The sequence below is a fragment of the Salvia miltiorrhiza genome, chromosome 3 (assembly GCF_028751815.1).
Source record: "Salvia miltiorrhiza cultivar Shanhuang (shh) chromosome 3, IMPLAD_Smil_shh, whole genome shotgun sequence".
In the NCBI taxonomy this organism is placed as follows: domain Eukaryota; kingdom Viridiplantae; phylum Streptophyta; class Magnoliopsida; order Lamiales; family Lamiaceae; genus Salvia; species Salvia miltiorrhiza.
Window position 1 is genome coordinate 12232990 of NC_080389.1, and position 26702 is coordinate 12259691.

The 26702-nt window shown below is 37.3% G+C and overlaps 1 protein-coding gene, 4 long non-coding RNA genes and 1 pseudogene across 11 annotated transcripts; 2 read left to right on the forward strand and 4 right to left on the reverse strand.

Annotated features, from left to right (window-relative positions):
- Positions 1–258: 258 nt before the first annotated feature.
- Positions 259–924, reverse strand: LOC131018337 (uncharacterized). Its single transcript, XM_057947063.1, has one exon. The coding sequence runs from the start codon at positions 922–924 to the stop codon at positions 259–261; it is 666 nt and encodes a 221-aa protein (XP_057803046.1).
- A 7475-nt stretch (positions 925–8399) lies between these two features.
- LOC131017674 (uncharacterized) lies at positions 8400–10036 on the forward strand. The gene is made up of 2 exons (XR_009099771.1): positions 8400–8893; positions 9798–10036. It is a non-coding gene; the product is annotated as an uncharacterized LOC131017674 (long non-coding RNA).
- Positions 10037–10725: 689 nt separating this feature from the next.
- On the reverse strand, positions 10726–13287 carry LOC131017538 (laccase-15-like; annotated as a pseudogene).
- Positions 11734–13177, forward strand: LOC131017683 (uncharacterized). Its single transcript, XR_009099780.1, has 2 exons — positions 11734–12051; positions 12451–13177. It is a non-coding gene; the product is annotated as an uncharacterized LOC131017683 (long non-coding RNA).
- A 300-nt stretch (positions 13288–13587) lies between the features above and the next one.
- On the reverse strand, positions 13588–18632 carry LOC131017650 (uncharacterized). 6 transcript variants are annotated; one of them, XR_009099743.1, is made up of 10 exons: positions 18484–18632; positions 17258–17722; positions 17058–17135; positions 16871–16918; positions 16670–16783; positions 15992–16507; positions 15375–15504; positions 14769–14825; positions 14330–14404; positions 13588–13848 (listed from the first exon to the last, which is right to left on the reverse strand). It is a non-coding gene; the product is annotated as an uncharacterized LOC131017650 (long non-coding RNA). The 6 variants fall into 6 exon arrangements; XR_009099745.1 differs by having other exon boundaries at positions 16004–16507; positions 17633–17722; positions 18484–18626; XR_009099741.1 differs by having other exon boundaries at positions 16871–17135; positions 18484–18630.
- Positions 18633–22165: 3533 nt separating this feature from the next.
- LOC131017659 (uncharacterized) lies at positions 22166–26070 on the reverse strand. 2 transcript variants are annotated; one of them, XR_009099755.1, is made up of 3 exons: positions 25181–26070; positions 23107–23169; positions 22166–22412 (listed from the first exon to the last, which is right to left on the reverse strand). It is a non-coding gene; the product is annotated as an uncharacterized LOC131017659 (long non-coding RNA). The 2 variants fall into 2 exon arrangements; XR_009099754.1 differs by having other exon boundaries at positions 22166–23169.
- Positions 26071–26702: the final 632 nt, after the last annotated feature.

Consider the following 26702-nt stretch of genomic DNA (forward strand, 5'->3'; position numbering starts at 1 on the left):
GTAGCACCACTGTCCACATACCAAGAGGGATCCAAAGTGGATGTATCCTGAGAAGCAACAAGATTAGCAGAATTCAGAGAGGGAGATTGTTGCACATCAGAGAGAAAGGCCTGAGGAGCAGTGTTATCTGTAAAATTGATGTCGAATCTCTTGAAGCACTTGATGGCCACATGGCCAGATCTGCCACAGAGCTGGCAGACTATGCTTTTGTTGGAAGGCATAGAGCGGTTGAAACCTCCACGAGATGGAGGTGTACCTCTACCTTGACTGCGATCGATAAGCAACATGAGCAGCTAACTCAAATCCAGAGGAGACATTTTGTTGTTGAAGACGCAATTCGTAAGCCTGAAATGAATACTGAATTTCCTGCAGGTTTTGATTGTCACTGCGATGCATGATGTTAACAACCAAGGCTTCATATTCTGGTCCCAAACCAGAGAGGATATACATGATGAGTTCATCATCATTGATGATTTGGCCAACGGCAGAGAGTTGATCGGCATAACTGCGCATTTTAAGGAAGAACTCTTCAACACTCATAGCGCCCTTCTTTGTAGTTTGTAGGAGAAGACGCAATTGCATAATTCTTGCTTTTGATTGGGACATGAAGAGCCTCTCAAGAACTGACCAGAACTCGCGAGATGAAGAGCAGCGAACGACGTGACCTAGCATGGATTCAGTAACCGATGATAGCATCCAGCTGAGTAAATACTGATCACGGCGGAGCCACGCAGAATTCGGTGGAGAAGTAGAGGATGATGGAAGTAGCGGTGGTGCCTGTGCCATAGGATCAATGAACTCATGGAATCCATGAGCGCGAATAGCAGAGAGAGCCTGAGCTCTCCAGAAAGCGTAATTGGTGCGATCGAGTTTGAGTATTTGTGGAAAATGCGGCAAATTCGCAGGAGGAGAGTGAGTAGCCATGGATGCTAGGATCTATGGAAGAAGATGAGCAGAGAGAGTAGCGGAAGCAGGATCGAGATGCAAAGTATCTAGACTGAGAGGAATGTATCTAGACTATTTTGTGGCGTATGATACCATGTTGAATGTAAAGTAGAAAGAGGTATGAGAAGTGTGAAGAAGAGGAAAAGAAATGAGAGAAGAATTTTGTATTCGATTGAATTGAATTGGTTTACAGCTGCACATTTTACTTATTTATACAAAGGCTAACTAACTAAGAAGCTAAAGGAAACTTCTCTAAACAAACTAACTAAAACGTAACTAATCTTGCTGACTCAGCAAGGTTTACAACAGAATACTTTAACATTTTGCTTGGCCCTCTGTCTCCTCTTTTTATCGAACTTCTGTTTGTGTTTCAGGTCCTGAAAACAAGAGACTGCATCCGTGTGGAAGAGCGGATTCCATTTGGCGATATTAACATAAGACCACGAAAAAGGCTGATGAAATCCGAGTTCTAAACCACATCTGTGCGTGCTGGAAAGTTTCAGAAACATATTCTGGAATGCAGGAGCTCAGCCTCTCGTGCTTTCTCTCTCTCTCTCTCTCTCCATATGATGCTTTCAGAGATGGTTAGCTGGCTAATTAGGTTGTTGCATGTAACTGTTCAACTCCGTAGATTGTTTTACCCAATCATACTATATCTTGTATCTCATATATTTATATGTATATATTTATATATCTTGTAATCTCAAAGTTTTTGCGGCAATTAAGGTTGCTTTTCGATGGTTCTACCTGTATGAGTTCCTTATTCTTGTAAAAGTTGAATGGAAAACAGAATAAAAGATAAGAAAAAAAAAAGCATCTTGACTCAGTTATATATACCTTGCTTCTTGTTTCCTAGAATTTTTCTGAACTGTTTAACGCTGACTTTGCTGGAATAGGAAACTAGATAAAATTGAGTTATTTTAGACAATCATTTTTAATATGTCATCCCTCCCCCAACAAACCAATCCAAATTGAGTTATTTTAGAATTAATCAAGCTGGTAAACCTGGTCAAAGAAATGAAAAAAATATTCAAAGAAATGGTGATTGCAACAATAATTTGCTTCCTCATGGAAGCAAATTGCTGCAAATGGAGGGCAGGTTGCAACAATAATTTGTTCGAGTTATACTCATTTACCCAATCACTTGAAGCGGTGTCTTTTATATATGGCTGACTTTCTAGAAAATTATGAGATTCGTGCCTCAGAACTTATTAACCTTTGGATAGTTGAAGGTTTTTCTAAACATTCAGATGGATCTAAAAGCTTAGAAGAGGAAGGGGAGGATTGTTTGGAGGATCTCGTCGAGAGAAGTCTAGTTTTGGTCACCAACAGGAAGTTTGATGAGAAAATAAAGAGTTGCAGCCTTTATTGTGCTGGAATTTTGAATAAGGCAGGCTGCAAAAGAAAAGGTAATTCTTCCTGTTATGGATTACTTACCTACTCTTATCCTGCGAAAGCATTTTGTTCCACGTCTCATAAAAGATCATCACATCATAAGTGCTAGTTCATATGATCTACATCTCAAAGACTATGTGCATAGCTCACACATCCGTACCATAATATGTATTCCAAAGAAAGGGTATAGATCTGAGGGCGTTGTAGAGAAGTTTAGTTCACTGATGGCCCTTCATGTTTTACGTAGAAACAATCATTGGGATTGGGAGCCAGGTCAAGTCCTCGATCTGGTTCATTTAACTTACCATGCTTCCAACATTCCCAATAGTATTGTTCCTTCAGCCATTTCAAGCTTCACAATCTTCATACTTTAATTATTTATAGATCTGAGGTTCGTTTGCCCATTGAGATTTGGGGGTTGCGACACTTAAGACATCTTATTGCCTTCTCATTTCAACCCTTACCCAACCCTGAAAGGGGAAAAGATCCCCTTGAGAACCTGCTGACACTTTCAGTGGCAACAGACTTGGTGTGCAGTAAAAGAATGGTAGAAATGATTCCAAACATTAAAAGTTGGGAATATGTTACTCCAAGGAGAAGTTTGATGCATATGCGGGCTATTGCATCAACAATCTTAAATATCTATGTCGACTTGAGAAATTGAAATTGGAGATGCATGAAGATTTTTCATTTAGAAAACAGGATTGGGAGATGCATGAATGTTTTTCATTTATAGGTCTAAACTTACCTTCACAGTTGAGAAGGTTAACATTGAGTGGTTGGAGGCTTTCTTGGAGTGATATGACCATCATTGGTTCATTACCAAATCTTCAAGTGCTTAAACTAAGAAACTATGCTTGCAGCAGCATGCACTGGGAAACAATTGAGGGAGAATTTCGTGAGCTGAGAGTCTTGCTAATTGACCGATCTGATTTGGTTTATTGGAGAAGTGAAGCTAGCCACTTCCCGAGACTCGAGTGCCTAATGCTTCGTCAGTGTCCTAGTCTAAATGGAATTCCAAGTAATATTGGAGACATTCCAACACTTAAACTGATTGAGGTTGATGACGACGCCAGTTATGGTCTTTTATTATTGGCAAATGTGATAGAAATGAAACAAAGGAAACATGGAAATGATAGCTTTCAAGTTCGTCTGAAGCGTTCCTGATAAGCTGCTCTTTTGACAATACAGATACGGTGTCCGCTCATTTTCAGGTTAGGGATTTGCAAAATTTATTTCGAAACTGCTCTTTATATATATAAGGATGGAGTCATGAAGTAATCATTTTCAGATTTAGTTTTTCTCCAAAACAATTGGTGAAAATGGCGGGCAGCTAGAAACAATAATTTGTTTGAGCTATAGCCACTTACCTAATCACTTGAAGCTGTGTTTTTTATATATGGCTGGCTTTTTAGAAGATCAGGAGATTCGTGTTACGGAACTTGTTAATCTTTGGATATCTGAAGGTTTTGTAACACGTTCAAATGGATCTAAAGGCTTGGAAGAGGTGGCAGAAGATTAGTTGGAGGATCTTATCGAGAGAAGTCTAGTTTTGGTCACCAACAGGTTGTTTGATGGGAAAATAAAGAGTTGCAGCCTTCATGATATTGTGCGGGAATTTTGCGTAAGGCAAGCTGCAAAAGAGAAGGTGATTCTTTCCGTTATGGATTACTTACCTACTCCTATCCTGAGAAGGTATTTTGTTCTACATCTAATAAAAGATCATCACACCATAAGTACTACTTCATATGATCTACTATATCTCAAAGACTCTGTGCATAGCTCACACATACGCACCATTATATGCATCCCCAAAAAAGGTTATAGGTCTGCAGGCTGTGTAGAGAAGTTTAGCTCGCTGAGGGTCCTTCATGTTTTACGTAGAAGCGATTATAGGGATTGGGAGCCAGGTCAAGTGTTTGATCTAGTTCATTTAACTTACCTTGCTTCCAACATTCCCAATAGTATTGTTCCTTCAACCATATCAAAGCTTCAGAATCTTCAGACTTTAATTATTTATAGATTTGAGGTTCGTTTGCCCATGGAGATTTGGAGGTTGCGATAATTAAGACATCTTATTGCCTTCTCATTTCAACCCTTACCCTACCCTGAAGGTGAAAACAATCCCCTTGAGAACCTGAGGGAACTTTCGCTGGCAACCGACTTCTTTTGCAATAAAAGAATGGTGGAAATGATTCCGAACATTAGAAAGTTGGGAATTTGTTACTCCAAGTAGAAGTTTGATGTGGATGCGCGCTATCGCCTCAACAATCTTAAATATCTATGTTAACTTGAGAAATTGAAATTGGAGATGCGTGGAGATTTTTCATTTAGAAAATCGAAATTGGAGAAGCGTGGAGGTTTTTCACTTAGAGATTTGGAAGAATATGAATTGGAGATAGATGGAGGTTTTTCATTAAGGGTGCGTTCTCTTTGGTTGTAAATTTATCATGGGAAAATGAAGGATAAACAAAATTTCACCCTTTAAATCCTTCATTTATTTTCCCTCATTTCCTACTTGACCATTACTCATTCCTCATGTACACTACAAATGAGGGATAATATTATCACACCATTTTTGGAGGGATAATATTATTCCTCATTTGTAGTGTAAATGAGGAATGAGTAATGGTCAAGTAGGAAATGTGGGAAAAAAAAGGAAGGATTTAAAGGGTGAAATTTTGTTTATCCCTCCTTTCCCCTGATAAATTTACAACCAAAGAGAACGCAGCCTAAGAGGTCTACACTATCATTTCCAGTTGAGAAGATTAACCTTGAGTGGTTGGAGGCTTTCTTGGAGTGACGACCATTGGTTTTAACTGATAAATATAAAAAGACAGTAAACAGGTTAAGTCAGTTTATATTTAAAATTTCGTTTTAACTGAGAAAAATAGCCCATAGGTGTATTCCCCCCCCCCCTCTCACCTAACAAATTGTCTGAACTAAAATTGTCTATACTTAATTATTCAAGTAATTTTTTTTTAAAAAAAATATAAGATAAATCTATATTTTGTAAATTCTGCATGATTAGGATTTGAAGAAAATGACAGGAGAATTATTTGGAAAAAACTTATTTATGAAATTATTTGAAAATAAAAAGAAAAGTTATAAACTCGGTCAAGCAATCCTTACGCTGTTGGGAATTAGACGCAACTAGCTCCACCAACATTCTAGTGTGATGTACTCCATTTGTCCATCATAAATGTCTCAAAAAAATTCGGACGAAAATTAAGGAAAATTTATAAATTAGTTAAAAGTGGTGGGGCCTATATTTTTTAAGATTAATTTTTTTTATTTATGTAAACAATCCACTTATAATGAAATGATTTAAAATGAAATACATATCATTTTTAGTAAGACGGAGAAAATAATATTTAAAATATTGATATTTTAAACTTGATTTAACCAAACTGTCTACGTTCACAAACCCGCACCTCACTACAGAAGCTCTCTGCAATTGCCCACTTGTTGTGGTGATGTTCATAAAGTGCGCATTCGATTTAAATTAAGAAATAATGGTAGGTGTGTTAGCCATTTTTGACTAACAAATGCAGCCAACATTCATTAGCTGCTGCCATTCTTGACTAACATAAGCATATTTATTTAATTTTATTACCAATTGAGTCGAGTGTAGATTTAATGTACTACGATTTTTTTTTTTTTGAAAAGCTAATTTATTTGTACTATAGAAAAAACTTAAGCACTTAATTTGAGGCATTCCCTAGTCATTCAGGAATAATGAAGTCCTTGTGGGCTCTCTTCAAAAAAAAAAAAGTCCTTGTGGGCTCCACCCTTGGCAACTTGAGGGTCTATATATTTGTCAGCCCATGTGATATCATTTTCTGTTTTCAAAATTTTGCAATGCCCATGTGTCTGAGATGATGCCTTGTCATTTTCCTCTAAAAAACAAATGAAAAAAAGATTTCTTGTGATTTTCCATTAAGGGTGTATTATCGGTTGTAAATTTATTATGAAAAAATGAAGAATAAACAAAATTTCACATTTTAAATCCTTTATTTCTTTTCTCACATTTACTATTTGACTCTTACTCATTCCTCATTTACACTACAAAGAAGGGATATAATATTATCCCTCCAAAAATGGAGGGATAATATTATATCCCTTCTTTGTAGTGTAAATGAGGAATGAGTAAGGGTCAAGTAGGATATGTGGAAAAAGAAAGGAGGGATTTAAAGGGTGAGATATTGTTTATCCTTCATTTTGCCATGATAAATTTACAACAAAAAAGAACGCACTCTAAAAGTCAAAGGATCAAAGATGGCTTGAAGTATTGACCAACTAGACTTTTTATTTAGGGGGCCTAAAAAGAATTCTAAAAATAAAATAAAAGTAAAAACAAATTAAATTACTGCATTCGTTCTCCACATAACTTCATAATTTTTTTTCATCTCTCCCAAAAAAAATCTTTCCTTTTTATTTTACATACTACCCCATACCCCATCACAATTGATTTTTCATTTACCATTACTTTTCACATCTTTATCTTTTTATCTTCAAACTCGTGCCATCTTTATATCACAATGTTTAAAAAATAGTACCCCCTTCGTCCTACTACAAGTCTACATGTGACTCAAAATTTTTCGACACAAGAAATAAAGAGAATGTGTAAATCGATTGAATGTGGTACAGTCTACACCTTTTTAAAGATTAAATTTTTTATTTATGGAAACATGTCATTTCTAGTGGGATAACTCAAAATGAAATACATATTACTTTTAATGGAATAGAGGGAGTAAAAAGTTAGGCACATATCACATCATAACATTCTTATTCTATTATTCTTAAATTAGAGACTATTGTGAGAAAATTGAAGACATTTTTTAAAGGGAAAATTGCACCTAAATACACAAACTTTGTCGAAAATCCATATTTGACGTGAAGTTAGTAATTTACATTTTAATACACCAATTTAAGAAGTTGTTCAATTTTGACACATTTTTCAATTCCGGCGACCGGCATTCTGACGTGAACGCCGGAATGCCACATCATCACCACGTCACACACACACACACACACTCCACTCTCTCTCTCTCACACCCCACTCTCTCTCTCTCTCTCTCTCTCTATACACGTCACCTTCCCCCCCGTCCCCCGTCGAACCCTCCCCCTCCCCAGAACCGCATCGCACAGCCGCCGCCGCCGAGCCCAGCCTCCCGCCGTCAGCCACTTCCCCCTCCCCAGAACCGCGTCGCACTGCTGCCGTCGAGCCCCACAGGGCCTCAGCCGCAAACCCTCCCTCCCCCCGTCGGACCCTCCCCCTCCCCAGAACCGCGTCGCACCCGCCGCTACTTCCCCCACCACCCGCAGCCCAAAATCGACTCCGCTCTCTCTGACCTCCGACATCAATAGCAGATCATCGCTGCCTCCGTGCTTGTACTCCCTCGATCCTGAGTCACGCCGCCGCTCACGGCCAAGCACAGACCCTAGATCTGCAAATCTGTGCAAACAAAAAAAAACGATGGTGGTGGAGATTTGGTGACGGTGGATATGGCGTTTTTGGTGGTTATGGTGGAGGTGAGGGAAAACGGTGGTGGTGGGAAATCCGGTTGGTTTGGTTGGTGGAGGTGGCGGGTGCGCCGCGGTTCTGGGGAGGGGGAAGTGGCTGACGGCGGGAGGAAGGGTTTGTGGCTGCGGGGCTCGACGGCGGTGGTGCGACGAGGTTCTGGGGAGGGGGAAGTGGCTGACGGTGGGAGGCTGGGCTCGGCGGTGGTGGTGCGACGCGGTTCTGGGGAGGGGGAGGGTCCGACGGGGGGAGGGGGGAGGTGACGTGTAGAGAGTGAGAGAGAGTGGGTGTCTGACGTGGCTGCGACATTGGCATTCCGGCGTCCACGTCAGAATGCCGATCGCCGGAATTGAAAAATGTGTCAAAATTGAACAACTTCTTAAATTGGTGTATTAAAATGTAAATTCCTAACTTCACGTCAAATATGAATTTTCGACAAAGTTTGTGTATTTAGGTGCAATTTTCCCTTTTTTAAATTATTAAATTAGGTGGCATATGTTAGCTTTCAGTAAATACTACTCCATATATACATATACCCTCCCACTTGATTAACAAAACAAAATCACATGCACTTACTCCATATCTATGGACACCTCTTTCTCATTTCCTTTCACACTTGACCTCTTACTTCTAAGCATCTTCTTCTTCTTCTTCTTCACCCTCATCTCATCACTCGATCTCACCACAGATCAACGAGCTCTACTGGCTTTCAAAAAACGCATAACGTTGGACACAAATAATGTCCTAACCAGCAACTGGCTCACCAACACCTCTGTCTGCGACTGGACCGGCGTCTCGTGCGGCGCCAAACACCACCGCGTCACCGCCCTCAATCTCTCCGGCCTCGCCCTCGGCGAAACCCTTGCCCCGCATCTCGGAAACCTAACGTTCCTCCGGCGAGTATTTATCGATGCACGGAGCTGGAGGATCTGCGGTTGGCCTACAACCAGTTCAGCGGCGAGATTCCATCTGAGATTGGGAATCTGACCATGCTTACGATGTTATCTACATATGCAAACGATCTCCAAGGTAATTAATTAAATTAATTAAGGGTTAATTGTCTATATTATCAAATTTTGATTTTTAACCAACACTATTTCTATTTCTGGCTGAATTGGAATTTTCGCAATATTCTATCCTATGTCGGTGTCGCTCATTCTCTTATTAGACCATCGCTAATGAGGGGATGAGATCCAGTGTCCCACAATACTTTTATGTGTGCCACTGTGTCCCGTGCTTATATCTATTATTTTAAAATATTTTTTATAAAAATAAAATTTATTATAATACTATGAATTTTATTGAAGCTTTATTTCTAAAAATTAAATTTTTTAAAAAGTATATACCATGACTTTGAATTTATCAATCTATATTAGCTAATAAAAGTGAAATTAACTGATAAAAAATAATTATATACTCTAAATTGATGGAATAAACCCTAGTTAATAATCACAAAATTAAACTAAAGCATACAAAGTTGAAATTGAAGAAAATATACATAAGAAATTAAACAAAATTTAAAATGGAACACAAAGTGAGACATAAAGTGTGGTACATTGAATCTCATTCCGCTAATGAGGGGATGCGTACAGGGGTGGGCAGGGGGTCACTGGAGCCTCTGGATTTAAAAAAATAAAAATAAAATAAGGGTATTTTTATAATTTTATAAATATATTACTCTCTTTCATAACAATTAACAAGTGTTTTGTTTTGGCCCGAGAATTTGGATGAGTGTGATTAAAGAATAAAAAATAAAAAATGATGGTGCCAATTAGGAAATGTTTTCCATATTTTCCAATTTCTGATAGGAAATTGGAAAATATTTCAATTTAAAAAGTGGAAATTCGAAAATTAGAAAATATTATGATATTTAAAAAAGTGGTGGAGTCCATATTAACGATATTAATGAACCATATTTTCCAATTTCTAATAGGAAATATTCCACCTTCTATCTTCAACATTTCTTCGTTGGAACTGATGTATCTCTCCATCAATAATCTGTCTGGAAGCATCCCCACGAATATGGACAATTTACCCAACCTCCAACAGTTGTATCTTAGTGAAAACAACTTAATTAACAGCTATGCGTTCCTTTCATCTTCAAATAAGTGTTATTTTCGAATAAATGTCATATTTACAGTTTCGACAAATTAATTACTGGAGTATGAATTATTCTTTCTATCACATTTATATAAAATAGTAGGAAATATATTTAAGGGAGATAAATAACTTTAAAACGTGAACATAATATATTGGAGAAGAAAATAAAATATGATGAACTAAATTAAATTTGAGAGCCCAAAGTTTTTTAGGCCTGTAACTTTGGGCGTTTTGCAAATGTAGGACAAATTTTTTGGGCTTGCAATTGCAGGATAAATTATTTTTTCGGGCTCAATTTGTCCTACTTATGCCGAATTTTTAAAAATTTATCCTGCAATTGCAAATCCGAAAAATTATAATGAATTTTAAAATAAGTTTATACTTCTTTTGTTAGGTTAAAAATGACTTATTTTTGTATTTTAATCTATCTCGTTAAAAGTGGATTCTACCATTTTTATTTTAATTATACTTTCTTATTAGTTTTCTAAATGAACCACTTTTAAAGGTACGAATGGATTATACTTCCTCCGTCCACGATCAATATAATGTTCCTCACTTTTCTGGGAGCGAATTTTAAGAAAAGCTAGATGAATGTGCTGTGAGTGGAATTTGGGTCCCATATTAAAGGTGTTGTTATGGAGTAATGTTTAAAAATATGTGGTGGAAGAGTGGAGTTTGGATCTTACATTAAAACTTTTATTATGGGATAGTGTTTAAAAATGTGTGGTGGATGACTGAAGTATGAGTCCCACTATAGTAAATTGTGTTATGGGGTAATGTTTAAAAATCAAAGGTAACATTTTGTGTGGACATACTAAAGAAACATTGATGGTGAGAAACCCATGCTGGTTTTCTTATGAATCATGGTGAGCCTTGTGTAAGTAAAGACTCAATTATTTTACAATACGTGCGGATTGATATAATTAATTAATCATAAATTGTTGAGGCTGCAGGGGGCGCTTCACAGCGGGGCATATCTGGGGGCGGAGGCAACATCTTCTCATTGGGGCCTTCCCCGTCCTTAACGATGAACGCCATCTTCATTCCCCAACTGTGATGACGCTCGAAATGGCAGTGCATTAACCACACTCCTGCGCGCGATAATATTAATGCAACTTTAATTACTTAATAAACTATGAGACTCTTGCTTAACTTTAATTTATAAAGGAAAAGGAGATGGGAACCTGGATTGTTAGCCTTAAATCTGATAGCGCTCCATCCATTTCTTGGAACGGAAACCATGTTCCCCAACGGCGGGTCAATGAGATTAAAGTTTGGCGGATCCGTGTTTGGGTGGAAGTTCCCGTATCCAGTTCCGACAACGTAGAAGCTGTGTCCATGTAAATGCATGGGATGATCGATTCCATCGCCAAAGCCATAGTTGGTGCCTTGAAGCACGACCTCAACTTCCGAGTTATAGTCCAACATATACACAGAAGTTCCGAAATGGGAGGGCGCCACATTCTCTGGCTTATAACCTTGCGTGAAGTCGAATATTATTGGCGTCGTCGCTGGGAAATCGGGCGTGAAAACTCCTCTGATCCCTTTGTAATAGGCCTCAAGAATATTTTGGGTTTTGGGCAACAACATGGTCACGTTGTTCATGCTGGCCAGCATCCTTTCGTCGAACAGGCAAGAATTTGTGAGACAGGGCCACATATTGATGGAGAGAGTGACGAACAAGTTGTGGGTGATGTTGATAGGAACTTTATTGTCGTTGGCGAGGCTTCTGAGCCCGTTGCTGAAATGGGTGGACCTGGCCACCCCATCGACGATCTCAGGGAAAGATGGAAGCACCGGTGATGACGGCCGGGGCCGGGTGTAGTTACCAACGTACTCCACGATTCCTGTGGTGGGGATGTAAATATGCGACAACGGGGTGGAGTATACTCTGGCGGCCATGTAATAACGGCTGGGCGGCTGGTTGGCTTCCAGAAGGAAATCTATGGTCTGGCCGGGGTGATCGCGATGTGATCGGTGTTCAGCGGCTTCGTGTAGGCGCCGTCCACGCCCACCACCGTCACATTGTGGTCCTTGATTTTCAAGTACATAATGAAGTTCATCATTGCGTTAACCATTCTGATCAGGTAAGTCTTGCCCGCCTCCACACTCAACTTCAATGTATCTGCATTAATTGCATCAAACCAAATTAATTAGTAAAACTTTTACCCCCTCTGTCCCGGTCAAGACGATATATTTGTTTTTCGGCACGGGATTTAAGAAGTTGTAGATTAATGTTTTAAGTATGTAATAATAAAGTGATAAAGTAGGAGGAAGAATGTAATAAAGTGATAAAGTAAGAAAGAGAAGATAATAAGGGAATACTTAATTAGTGTTAATTAAGTGTTTAAAATTCCTTATTTTTGCCAAATATAGAAATGTATCATCTTCGTTGGGACGGCCCGAAAATGAATATGTAGCATCTTGGACGGGAAGGAGGGAGTATTTGACTCCTATTTGTTTGGATTTTACCTTGTTTTGAGCAGGGATACAGGTCGCCAGGTTGACCATTCATGAGGAAAGCATCAGGCAATTTGGCACCGGCTCCTTGGGCTAGAAAATCCTCGTAAACTTGTTGCACATCATCATTCCACCACTCTCCTGCATGCAACATTAATTAATAGAATTCCAACACAATTAATATTGGTCGAGAATTTTAATACCTAGTAAGATAGGAACTTGAGCATGAGGCTTAGGGAAAGGATAAGTGTGTGTCTTGGGCGGTAGAATGATGATGGCGCCATGCACAGTAGCTCGAGTCCAATCGATGTGGGCGTGCCAAAACAAAGTGCCTTCTTCGTCGGAGAGCAGAATTCGTTGTCGAAAGCTTTTGCCGGGAGTAATAGGACACTGCGTGACAGCGTCGACGCCATCTGTCCATGGATATCTCGGCATTTTTACTCCATGCCTGAAATCGATCGCCATTTATATATGCTTATATATGATGATATATGATCAGTTTCATGCAAATGCTTTTAATTTGACGTACCAATGGATAGTTATATTTGCATCGGAACGATTAATAACATCGACTACCACCAATTCTCCCCTTCGAGCATATATAGTTGGCCCTGGGAACTGCCCGTTTACCGTTAGCATGCTTTTGGTGGTGCATAGCCTGGTGTGTGAAGATCTTCTCACCTGCAAACTTACACTTCCAATTAGCTACCTTTTCTATAAATAAAAAACAAAATCAATTAATTAATATTATTACTGCATGCCCAACATACTTCAAACTTATGATGAACTAAAGCATCGACTGGAGCCATAATAATACCAAGGTAGCACAGGATGAAAACCTTGTGCTTCCTATAACAAGACATGTTTTTTGAGTGGTGTGTACTATGAATTAATTTCTTTTTCTAGCTTACATCTCCTCTCATTTATTTCTAAACTAGAAATTCTGCACCGCGTAAGACGCGGTGTTTCTATAATTGCTCCGTGAATTATGGGACCAATAACGGCGCTGGTCGAATCATTTTTAAATGTAACATATTATAGTATGACTTGTAGGTCACAATTGTAATACAGTTAAGAGTATTTAATTTGTACAGTTAGGAGCAACAATCTACACAATACAATTTATATAAAAACCATTTAAGTATCCTTTCACACATTACGCGTTATATAAACATATCGCATTAAACCAAAAACCGCATCGAGGCATATACAATGTACATGCAAAAGGTAACCTCAAAATTCTAGTAGAATATCACCAACACGGTATAATAGAGCCAAAAGTCATAGCTAGAGAATTGTACAAAGTACATACACAAGTTGCTTGAAAGTCTCATAAAATCTTTCACTTCATTAGCCCAATGTTCTTCGCTTGATTGTTCAGCCACTCCTTGACTTGAGTGTTGGTGTTTGTGGGACTCTTTTGCCTAAAAGTTGATGATAATATTAATAAAATTAGTTAATGACAAACACAATGTATTTGCATAATATATGTCGTTGATGGTTTGATTTAGAACTATTAACACCGTTGCCTCATGTAGAATACTAACCTTTATTATGCTCGACAACCACTTCAGTAAGTTCGTGGGATGAATCAAATATGCTTTGTATCTTGTCTTTTAAGATATTAGACTTCATTTTTTTTTTTTGCCTTCTTTGCTAATAATGTTGCACAGAAACTCCCATCAATCATACAAGAACACTTCAAAGATTAAGTGTCTATATAATGACAATAGTTTGTACCCTTAGCTATATGTTTGTCCTTAGCTTGAGTTATATATTTTAGTCTTCTTTGATGTTTTTGCCATAAGGTCCTATTTCTGCTGGTATATATAAAAAAAAATGATAATATTGTTCACAACGAAGAATATTAAAAACGAAAATTTATCTAATTGGTTGAATAATTACCTGCCAAAGGTAGATGCGACTCCATATGAGAATCTTCAACAAGTTTGCAATCAGTTGCTCTCTCCACAAATTTATCTACAAATAAAGTTGCTTAATTATATTTGTATATGTTTTATAAGTTGTTGGAGCTAAGCAAGTACCCGATACACATGTGTACTGGTTCATATATCATGGTAATTACACAATAGTAACAAGTGGTAGTTCAAAACATGAATAGATTAACATAGGCGATATCAATTTAAAATTAGAATGTTTAGATGTGCATGCCTGAGGATCTTTGATCTTCATGTTCACCAGACTTTATGACCTCATGCTAATGTTTTTAGCTTTCTTTTTTATTTTTGAAATTTCTAACAATGACACAATATTATTCATCATTTGCTCGATTAATAAATTCTAGAAGATTCAAAATATACTATCTATCATGTCTAACTATTACCTGGTAGAGGCATATCCAAATGTGCATCATCAAAATTCTCATGTGTATCAACATCATCTAACATTACAAAACCAATATAAATATTGTTAGATCAATAATTATTCTTATATTAGTTATACAATTTCTCCATTGCAATAAAAAAGTTAAAAACTCACTACTCATGGAAAAGAATATTAAAAGTTTCACCAACATCCGTTCAAAGTGATCAAAGAATCTATACTTTCACTAAGCCATGATTATAATTTTCTGGTGAAAAACATATCATGAAAATCTTTAGCAAAATGCACTAAATCTTGTAATAATAATTGAAGACCTGAATCTTTAGAAAGATCTAAGTGCACAACTTTTTTTTCTTTTGCTAACAAATCTTCTTTTGATTTTCCCAATGTTACCTGATATAGTATATGAATTGAACCCGATTTCTTAGATGAATAAAATATGAAAGTTAAATCTAGAAAATTTCTTGTTGGGCTCGTGCATTTTTTCATCACGTAAACTTTTGTTATTATATATGTAAAAAATCAAATACACATGTCTAACCTAGATTTTTAGAACATAAATTCCCAAATTTTTGTGACAATGCAAGTACAATATAAAGTAACTCACCTCTTTCTTGTGCAACATTTGTTCCACTTTAGTAATCTGCAAAGGTTGCTTGGGTGAGCGCAACAATTTCTTTTCAAAAAAACCACCGGTTTATACTAACATGTTAATGGCCTCTTCATTCTCTTGCTTCCTGTTTATGATAATTATAAGCAAGTTAGGAACAAAAATATTCACATGATAAGATTCTTAATTGTTATACAGATTATACAATACCATCTCTCTAGTTCAATTAGCATTTCATTCTTAGAGCCATCCAAGATAATTGACTAAGTATTGGTGGTCAGACTCAATCTTGAACATTAAAGACAAAACCATCATCGATTGTGCCTAACAATTTATGTATGTATAATTTATCTCACCACATAAAATCATGCATACCGTAACATGACACGACTGAAAAATTCAACAACAAAAACAGTGTCCTATTTGAAATAGGTTCCAATTTAGCATAGATCTCATCGGATACAAAATCTTTCCAAAATGTCACCACAAACGTTTCCAGCCTACATTTCCATGAAATATGTTATTATAAACTAAACTAAACATATGTAACGAAATAGAAAAACATAAACTCATCGTGTATCTAACATACTCTGTATGAATATCAATATACTCACAAATGACTTTACCCTGTCCTTTAACTGTGATTTCCCGAGGTTCATGGGTACCAATAATGACATAAGCAGTATCTAAGTAAGAGAAGAAAATGATTAATTAACATTTAAGTCACACTAAAATAATCTCATTCTAAAATATAATAAGTACAATAATTCTTTTCCTAAACTTACACAAAATATTGCTAAAATAAATATAGAAATATCATTCGCAATTCTTCAATGATTAAGTTGCTTAGCTTAACTCATCAATGTCTTTGTTGAGAGGAATTTGTGGAACTCTCAACTTGGAGTTGTTCTGAAACTTAGTCCACCAGCAGGTATCGAATCATTTGGTTCTTCATTCACCAAAGTATCTTTTCTGAATGTCTATTGGTAATTACATTACATGTCACAATTGGATTCTTGTATTGCTTTGGATCAAAAATATAGGCTCCTTTCACCATGTAAACATTACCCTCTTGAAGCACATGTTTGAACCTAATTATCATGGAATATCACAGCATCAAGAGTGTGGCCCTAAAAAGAACAAAAAAAATTAATATATGTCACCTTTTAAAGATAAGAAAAACTCACAACAACAACTTAAATGTAAGGGATGCTCATTAACTTACCAAGCCAGCTTAAACAAAGGTGCAACTGTTAATAAATTAATAAGGTAATCATCAGACAAACACATACCTTTTAAGTGCCTCTGTCCACAACAAGCTTTACATAAACGTTTAGACCGTGAAACACTAACATTATTAGACAAAGGCAGTTGCGTCACATCGGAACCCAACCGGCGCAAGCAGCCTGCGAACCATCAAAATGCAAGAGTAGTAACATAGTCAAGATAAGTAAGTAAACAATAACACTAAATAAAATTAATTATAACAATACCTTTTGACAATATGGAATTAGGGATCACATTTGTTGGGCTAAGGAAAACTTAAACCATTTTCAGAAGAAGAGCCGAGCAAATGAAAACAAAACGATTGTTAATATAAAAGAAATCAGTTTTTCAAATATATGCTAAATTATTAAAAGCTCTAAAGAAATTTAAAACAAAAGCAAGAGAAATCATAACCTGTCACTTGTGAGATTGGAACACTCCCACCGGTGTCAACAACGAGAACACGCCTCTTTCTATTTTTCAAAGTCTTATCTGAAAATTACAAACCATAGTCAATAAAAAAAAAGTAATAGCAGCATTACTTGCAAAGCGATCCCGCATAATGTTAAATTAAATTGTGCAAATCTAGACACAATTCAACAAATATTATGCACCTCGCAAACTTCTCGACTAAGTAGTTAGAGCATGTGAACACTCGGGGCCAAAGATAATTGGCATAGCCATATCAGTTGCAGACATATGAGGTAAACTAAAAAATAAGCGTCTTAAAGTTGTCACAGGCTGTCTGAGCCATCTAAACACAAAAATAATATAAAATTTTCATCAAAACAAATAAAAGCAACAATATTATGCTCATAAAGAGCAAATGATCGCTCTTGTCAAACTATGAAACTAATCACTTATTCTGTTTCAAGTGACAATATTATGCTTCCAAACCAACCAGTCAATACAGGAAAAAATAATTCATAACAGGACAAAAACATTACGGAGAAAATCTTCAAATATGAAGAAGCTTTAAGATGGCATACCTGATATATTTCATCCTTGTTATTATTGTAACTTTCAAGTTGCTTCCACGAAGTTGTCCGACAAAGCTCTCAAAATAAAACAAAAGTAACCTAACTTACATATAGAATAGAACAATTAATACTAACTATACATAATTATATTAAATCAGTTAAATTCAATTAATCAATTAAAATAAGTTTAAATTAAAACTCTAGGCCCATTCCTCCAATCATACTTATTTACCATCATCTGCACTCATGAGCAAGCCCAACCATACATTATTATTTTCAATTAAAAATAGAGCCCTAGTCAAAATCCACACAATTAATATACTCCATATACGTTCTCTCACACCTTCATCTCTCTCTTTACTTCACATTTGCAATAAAGAGTAAATCTCAACCCCAAATCCCTCTTCTTCTTCTTCTTCCCCTTTTTTCTTAAAACACAGCTTGTTCTCTCGTAGACCTCACTATCGTTCCCCATTGTCGACCCACTCTTCTCACCTCAGCCCGACTATGAGCAGCTAAGAAAGTTGTTGCTGATGCCGATGCCAACGCCGGCCAATACTCTCAACGCAGACAACGACACAAGAAACTGAGCCACAACTCAGCTAAAGCTGATGCCGACGCCGACAGAGGCCAATACTCTCAATGCAGACAACGACACAAGAACTGAGCCACAAGTTAGCTAAAACTCAGCCACGACTCTCTGTTCCCGATCGGCACCCTCAAAGCAAACAACAAAGCAAGAAACCCAGCCACAACACTCTAATTTGATTGTGTTATGTTGAGCTCTGTTTTTTGTAAAAATTCTAGGGCTATTTAAAATATTATTGATAAAAAGCAGGTGGTACAGAAATCAAACTCACCTCCTTGTTTTGTTGGTGGAATGGATTTGTCTAGTGTGATTTTTTGTTAGATTAACATCAGATTTTGCACTTTCACCGGGCAAAGATTCGACAAGAAATCTCTTTCTTTTTTTTGTTGCGAAACTGTGAACATAGAAAGTGAAAAATAAAAATCTGCAGGGGAGATGATTAAGATAAAACAGATATTTTTCTTTTTGCAAAAAACCCACAAATGAAACAAAAATTACCAAAATACCATGGGCACTATTTTTTCTACAGTACTATTCCTTACAATAGTAGCCAAGTTCTCTCTTATTAAGATTGTTATTAAATTAACGTGAGTATTTAATTATTTCACGTGAATCATGCATGACTTTCGCTTTCTATATTATATTGGACTTGATAATTAGTAATTTGAAAATACTTGATCCAACTACAAGAAAAGATATGGTTAAAGATTTGATCAAGTGCATGCAGAAGAGCTAGACAGCTCATTACAAGACTCTTCTAGTCAGTGGCGGAGCCAGTAATTAATTTGGGAGGGGGCTGAACAATTACACGGAGAATTTTTTTAACATTCCGTACATTTAAGGCATTATCTATCTATATCTATACTAAGAGCCTAAGCATTCTATGGGACAACTTGTGGATTGCCTATTTTACCCCTCTACATATTTTATATATACATAGTTATAATCTATTTAATATATATTTATTATAACCTTTAGTTTTGATATCTTGTCGAGATATGTGATATTTGAAGTTTAAGATTTTATTATTCTATTTAGATTATAGCTATAAATTCAGGATCCTACTAGAATTAGATTATTATATATATTTATTGTTTCCAAGTTTATCTGATAATTAGGATAGATATGTCGATAGTATCATATATTGTTATGAATCGTGAACAATAACATAGAATCTTGGTTAGTCTTTGCATTTTTGTTAACTAAGAATTAATATTTGAATTGAATTAGGAGTCCACGATAGCTACAATTCCTTCAACATAAGCCTGATTCTGTGTCATCTTCCTCGCTGACCTTCTGAAGTCTGTCCATGGTTGTCCCTCGCCGCGTTCTGAAGATCGGTCCGTGGTCCTCCCTCCATCCTCGCTGACGAGCGTATCAAGTCGTGCCCGCCCACCATCCTTCACTGCCGGCGATCATTGGTACCGATTCATAGCTAAAATTTGGATGTAGATTTCCACGCATTGAGATATGAGTTTTTTTTTTTTTGTTTGATCACCTTTTGTCATGTGAGTGGTTCCCATCGTTTATTTGTTTGTCAGAAACCAATCACCACAATCGCTATTCTGTTAGATTTAGCATGAAAGTTCCTTACCACGTATTTTATTTTTATTTTCTGATGCATAATTAATGTCATAAAGCTATTACTAACAGTCCTCTGCAATTTGTCGGACAACTTCGTGGAAGCAACTTGAAAGTTACAATAATAACAAGAATGAAATATATCAGGTATGCCATCTTAAAGCTTCTTCATATTTGAAGATTTTCTCCCTAATGTTTTTGTCCTGTTATGAATTATTTTATCCTGGTTGGTTTGGAAGCATAATATTGTTACTTGAAAAGGAATAAGTGATTAGTTTCATAGTCTGACAGGAGTGATCAACCTTTTTTTGGCTAACATATTTTCCTAATCCACTATAACCACTACTCTAAATTATATTGTCGTATACAATGTGCAGTGCAGATTGCTTTTCACCAAAAACTTTTGTTATTTATCAAAGTTTTGGGAAGAAAGAAGACAATTCCAAGTATTAGAGGGAAGGGAACTGGCCTTCAACCATTTCCCACTTGCCTGTCCCAAAGCATCCGTTCCACAACTTGAACTTCTCGAGAAGGGGCAATGCACCTATCTTTTCCAACATTTTTTCCCATTGAAAGTAATCATTCATGTCAAGAGTCAACTTCTTAAGGCTTTGGGGGAATGTGAGCACATACAAAGAAGCTGTAACACTACTCCAACACAGTACGAAGAGGGATATTCCAATTTACACAGACGTTTGATATTGTTCAGACAATAATAATCATCTTGCTTGATTTTCCCTCTCCCAGAATACTTCATCCCCAATTTTTTGATATTGGAAATTCTCTTAACCACCTCATCACTGCACTTGAAATTTTCTACTCTCTGAAGCACCAGTAGATTCTCCATGACGACGACATCATCACTCGAAGGTTCTGGAAGATAAAAGCATCTTTTCATTTCAATATGCCTAAGTTATGGCATTCTCCAAATCTCACCAAGTGGAGTGAACTTCTCCTCGTTACAAGAAACAATCAATCTGTGCAGATTCCAAAAGCGATTAAATGAGGTATAGATCGGCCTCATGCTATCAACTTCAATAGCAAGGTAGCGCAAGTTAACATACATCTTCAAAAAGTTACGAAACTTGCATGCATGTAATGTTCTAAGAAACCCAGAATTCTTAATACGCGGGACTTTCCCATATTCACTGATAATGGAACGAGCACGTGGCATAGACTGCAAGTCGTCAAGGACTTTCTTCAATGGTGTGTTCCTGGGTATAACAACGCGGCGTTGGCTACTTATGCCTCGAGGACTAGATTGCCCTGTGACATGATAGAACCCATCTTTCTTGCTCTGGTTCAAGCATAAATCCCTCAACAAATCATGAATTTTGACAAATTTGATGTTTCCTGTAGACCCTAGTTCACCAACTAGAATGAGATTTCTATCAACCGAGTCCTTTAAGAACTCTATGGCAAGGAGTAACATATTCCCAGCTTTTTCATGTTTGGAATCATTTCCACCATTCGTTTACTGCACAGGAAGTCGGGTGCCGGCGAAAGTTCCCGCACGTTCTCAAGGGGGCTGTATTCAGGGTCTGGGTAGGGTAAGGGTTGAAATGAGAAGGCAATAAGATTTCTTAATTGTCGCAACATCCAAATCTCCATGGGCAAACGAACCTCAAATCTATAAATAATTAAAGTCTGAAGATATTGAAGCTTTGATATAGCTGAAGGAACAATACTATTGGGAATGTTGGAAGCAAGGTAAGTTAAATGAATGCAATGCGCGTATTACACTCTTCGATCAAGCGGCAGAGGTATATGTAGGATGCTCCGTGGATTAATGTCTTTCTTCAATCAAAGAGGTAAATTAAGATTTCTTACTTAAACACTTACTATAATTTAAATAATTCATATTACAAAATTCGATATTACCTAATTACAACAATTATATATTTTCACTGGGTGAAACAGACTCCATATACTATAGAGGATTAAGCACACAAGCGTACACAGAAATGCGCTTCATAACGATGCTCAAGTCTATAAAATTTGATCAACGGGAAAATCTCAATATCGTTGCAAATGCAATCCAAACGATGCAATTGATGGAAAGCATCGATGTTGGAGAAATTGAAGAAGAACCCACTCAAGAGGAAGAAAAGAAAAATTCACCCGAGAAATCAAAAAGAGTAATCCCGTCTAGAAAGAAAAAATCTACGATGGAGTTGCAGCCTGCAGACCCCCAAAAGACAAAAAGAAGAGCACCCAAGTGTCACGACCGGCCTTAATTAAGGATAATTAATCCGGGAAAACCATGACTGGGGAAGGGAAATTAAGAAGCGGGTTTAGAAAGGGGCGCATAAAAGAATACTCAAAGAGCTTGAATACGCGTGAAATATTCCTTAAAAAGGAAAAAGACATAGTTCGCATAAAAAGGGTACTCAACGAACTTGTATAAGCGTTATATTCCTTAAAAGGAAAAAGGCATCGTTAGGGGCTTGGCTAAAACATTATCAGAGTTTGCAACGGAAGGTGTAACTGAAATAATCAGTGTTTACAGCGGAATGCATAACTGAGATACATGTATGAAGACATGTATCCTTTCTGAGCCTACTTTAAGTTCAACAAAAACTCCACTCAGTAACACTTCATCGCCCATCACAACTCAACCTGCACAAACATAAACATACGAAGGGCTGAGTACAATAGTACTCAGTGGGCAGTGCCAAGCATATAACATAATATCAACAACAAAACACAACTTCGCATAAGAGGCATAAGTTTCTTTCAAATCCTTTGCTCATTAAACATTTCCATATTCATAAACAGCATGAGCGCATTTTTCATCATTAACAATCATCAACACGCATCGTGTCGTGGAGAAGGCCTTCCCCAACGAACACGGGCATCGCACCGTGAAGGGGGCCTCCCTCAGCGGTCACGGCATCGTACTATTGAGGGAGGCCTCCCCCAATAGACGCTGTAACACTGGCATACTGGCATACTGGCATCGCGCCGCGAGAGAGGCCTCTCTCAGCGGACACAGGCATCGCGCCGTGAGGAAGGCCCTCCTCAACGGACACGGCATCGTACTGTTGAGGGAGGCCTCCCCCAACAGACGCAAGCATCAAACATAAGCATAAACTTATCAGCGTAAAGCATTCAAGCGTAAATAAGTGTAATCAAGCGTAAATTACATAGGGCGTAAATAGTATAAACAGCATAGCGTAAATCATTTAACGTGCAGCATAATAAAGCTTAACTCATTTAAGCGTAATAAAGCATACCATACTTGAAGATCCAATTTGCATTTTAAAGCATAACATTTGCATAGCATTTTATTTACGCGTAAGGAATTGCCCACCTGATAGCAAAGTTTTGCTAAGGTACTCTAACTCCTTGTGTAGTTCTTACTCTTGCGCTTGACCTTAATCACGAGAATATAAAATAAGACATTGCCTCGAGGAAAATTCTTAATTAATGAGAAAGCGTAATTAACTATGCATGAATCTTGTATGCATGAACTAATCTTCTGAGCGATAATCGGGAATTGTACTATTAATCCTCGTTAATAGATTTAGCTAATTCTCGTCTAGCGTGGTCGAATAAAACTTTGATTCTTCCTTTCTCATCGGAAAATTCTAGTTGTGAAGTAAACCTCGCATTTGTACTCGTTCGAAATAAAAGAACTATCTCGGCTTTAATCGAGGTGTGACCTCGTAGAAATTATCGGGCTTTTCGATAGAAACATAATTACTAACGTAATCTCAAATAATTAATAGGCTCAAAAGAGAGTAGCCAATTAATTAAATAAAACGAGTAGCTTAACTCAAATAAATAATGGCAGCTCAAAATAATAATTTGGCCTTAAGGAAACAATAATATAAGCTCAATAATTAAGAGGCTCAACAAGGCAGCCTCATAATTAATTAAGTAGAAGTGGGCCTGAATAAATAGTACGAAAGCCCAATCAAAATAATTCCTTGGCTTAAGTAATTAAATAAATCTTGGCCCAATGAATAAATAATGAATAGTTGGGCTAAGTTAAATAAGTACGCAAGGTTCAGCTGCAATTAAATAAGCCTCGGCCCAAAGAAATAAAATAATAAGGCCCAAATTAAAATAAGGTCTGTTGGGCTCAAAGTGAAGGATCCGGCCCAAAGAATCATATAATTCAGCCCAATTGAAATAATTCATGAAGGCCCAACAATTCTGCCCAAGAATAGAATGAATTATTCTGAGCTTAAAATTAAATAAACTCGGCCCAGCTGATATGGTACAACAGCCCAAAGAATTAAAAGACAAAGCCCAATTTACTTAAAATAAACAAGCTCCAAAAGAATTAAAAATCGAAGGCCCATTTGTAGAATAAAAATAAATTAGGCCCAACTTAAATTAAATAACTAAAGCCCAATTGAATTAATAAAAGAGGCCCAAAGTAAATAATAATGAAGCCCAAGTCATTAAAATAACATCAAGCCCAACTCCTCTCTCTCACTCTCGGCCCTGTTCTTCTTCTCGCTCTCTCTTATCCCAACTCAAGGAGCCGCTCATCCCTCTTTCTTTCTCAAGGCCGATCGGCCTCTTCTCCTCCGGCTAAATCTGGCCGGCTGCGCCTCCTCCGGCCGTTCAGCCATCACTTGCTTCGGCCGGCGTCATCTGTCGACGCGTCTCAGCCCCGGCGCCGTCCTCTTTCCTCCCCCAACATCGAGCCCTGATTCTCAAGGAATCAGCGCTGCTGCTGCTGCTACCCTTTCGAAATTGGGCGACCGGTCGCCGTCTGGGAGCGGCGTTGCTCCGGCCTGGAGCCCGTCGGCCTCCTCTCCTTCCGGCCGCTCTCTCTCTTTCTCGGCCAAGATCTGATCGGCCCTCTTCCTCGGCTGTTCAGCGGCCATCGGTTCCGGTCTCTCTCCCTCACGCTGAAGTTCCGCCGCCGCCTTGTGAAGGCCGGCGAGCAGGGGAGTGTCCGACGCCCTCATCGCGCCGCTGCTGCCCTTGGACTGTTGCCGCTGTTCCTCCCGGCGGCAGGTGAAAGGCTCGCCGATCCGCTGCTGTTGTCCTGGTACCGGTCGGCCTCGTCCCCTCCAGTTTGGTAACGCCGGTCTCTCTCTCTCTCGATCCGTCTGTCTCTCACTCTCTTAAATCCCTCTGTTCGACAATTATCTAGTCTCTCCTCTCCCTCGCGACTCTCGGCTGAACTCGTCTTAAGCCGAGCCCCAAATGGCTCGGTTCTAAGCATAAGAGGGAAGTATTACTCTCTATCTTGCTGTAATTATCTCTGCTTATGTTTCTCATAAAAATGAGTTCATATAATCTGTTGGTTTGCTATGTCCCTCTGTAATATACTTAATCCTGTATTTATGAACTTCCAATACATGAAGCATGCTTTGATGGTGTGAAACATATGACATCAAGAGAGCAATTGAGATAGGAATTACCTTGAATGTTCTTGTTCATGTGGTGAGTTGAAACTGAAACAATTGGTTGTTTATAACATACTGTAAAAATGAAATCGGCGAGAAGGTTACAAGATGGAACCTTAAGTTGAGCTGTTGAAAACCTGAATGTTTTGGCTTTAAGGAAATTGACATATTAATTGAATTGAAGAATGAAACCTTTTATGAAAAGATCCCGTTGTTGCTGTTATTAATTTGATGGACGATGGAAGTTCGGATCATCCAGCTGATGAAATTCTTGGTTGCGAGAGAAAACTTATGAATTGATAGATGTGTGGGAATAAAGGGCATGGTATAAAGTGGTAGATGGTGGAAGGAAAGGAGGGGAGCAAAGGATGGTGGCAACACTTTTCCTTTTTCCTTTTCCTATTCTTCTTTCTCTTTTCTTCTTTATGCAAATGCCAAATTATTGTGGTGTAATTGGAAGGTATGAACGAAAATTGATTGTAAGAGTTTGTAAAGTATGAGAATGATATTGATGAATAAATGAAGTATATCCTCATGCCTTGGTGATGCTAATACTGTAATATGAATCTAGATTAAATCCGTAGATTTAATCTGCGTTGCAGTCGGAATAATTTCTCGACTTCTAGTAGCACTAATAAAATATAACTGCTTCTGTTTTTCGATTAATAAATAACATGACTTTGCTAAGTCAGTTATAACTTGGAAATAATAATTATTGAATGGCTCAATAATCCTCGTCGCGTTTTTCTCATACGAAAAAAAATATAAAGCTAAAATAATAACTCCGTTTCTGATAAAAAAAAAATCAGGACCATAAACTGGATTCATATATAACTGACAGTTGGGTTTCATTTACTGAAAGATGCGATATTAACTATCGCGATACCATATTAAATAAAAATAAAAATGCGGGTCATTACACCAAGAAAAAGTTTGATGACTACATTGATATTCCAAGTGACGACGATCTGCCGCTAAATAACATTATGTTGCAAACCAAAAAAAAGAAGAAAATATCCTCAATCGTCAAAATCAAACAAGAAAAGATTTAAAATTCGTCTTGCTCCGTACTTAGATAATTTAGGATGTTTTTCATATATCTTTTTGCATTTTTATTTAGAGGTATATTATAAATATTACTTTCTTACATTTAAATTTATTCATTAATAGTTGCATTGATTCATTAATTACAATAATAGTCAAATGAACAAGTCAATTTAATAAATACAAATATTCAAAAAAATATAATAATGTATTTTATTTACATAATATAAAATCACATGTGTTCAACGTGCATTGCACGTTCTTCCTACTAGAAAATTTGAATATGAACCTCCTACTTTTGTTGTGATAATGAAAAAATTAAACTTGCATTTTCTAAAGTTCCTCCGAAGTTCGATGAAGAAGCTATTAGTTTTATAAGGAATATCCATGTTTATAATACTAAATTCTCATTTATTTCATTCGGTGTAAAATTGGATAAAGAACTCGCATTTGCATGACGAAGAGTTTATTCTTTTTGATTCCACAATATACA

Coding starts and splice junctions, on each gene's coding strand:
- LOC131018337 (XM_057947063.1), bottom strand. CDS start 924: ATGGCTACTCACTCTCCTCCTGCGAATTTGCCGCATTTTCCACAAATA.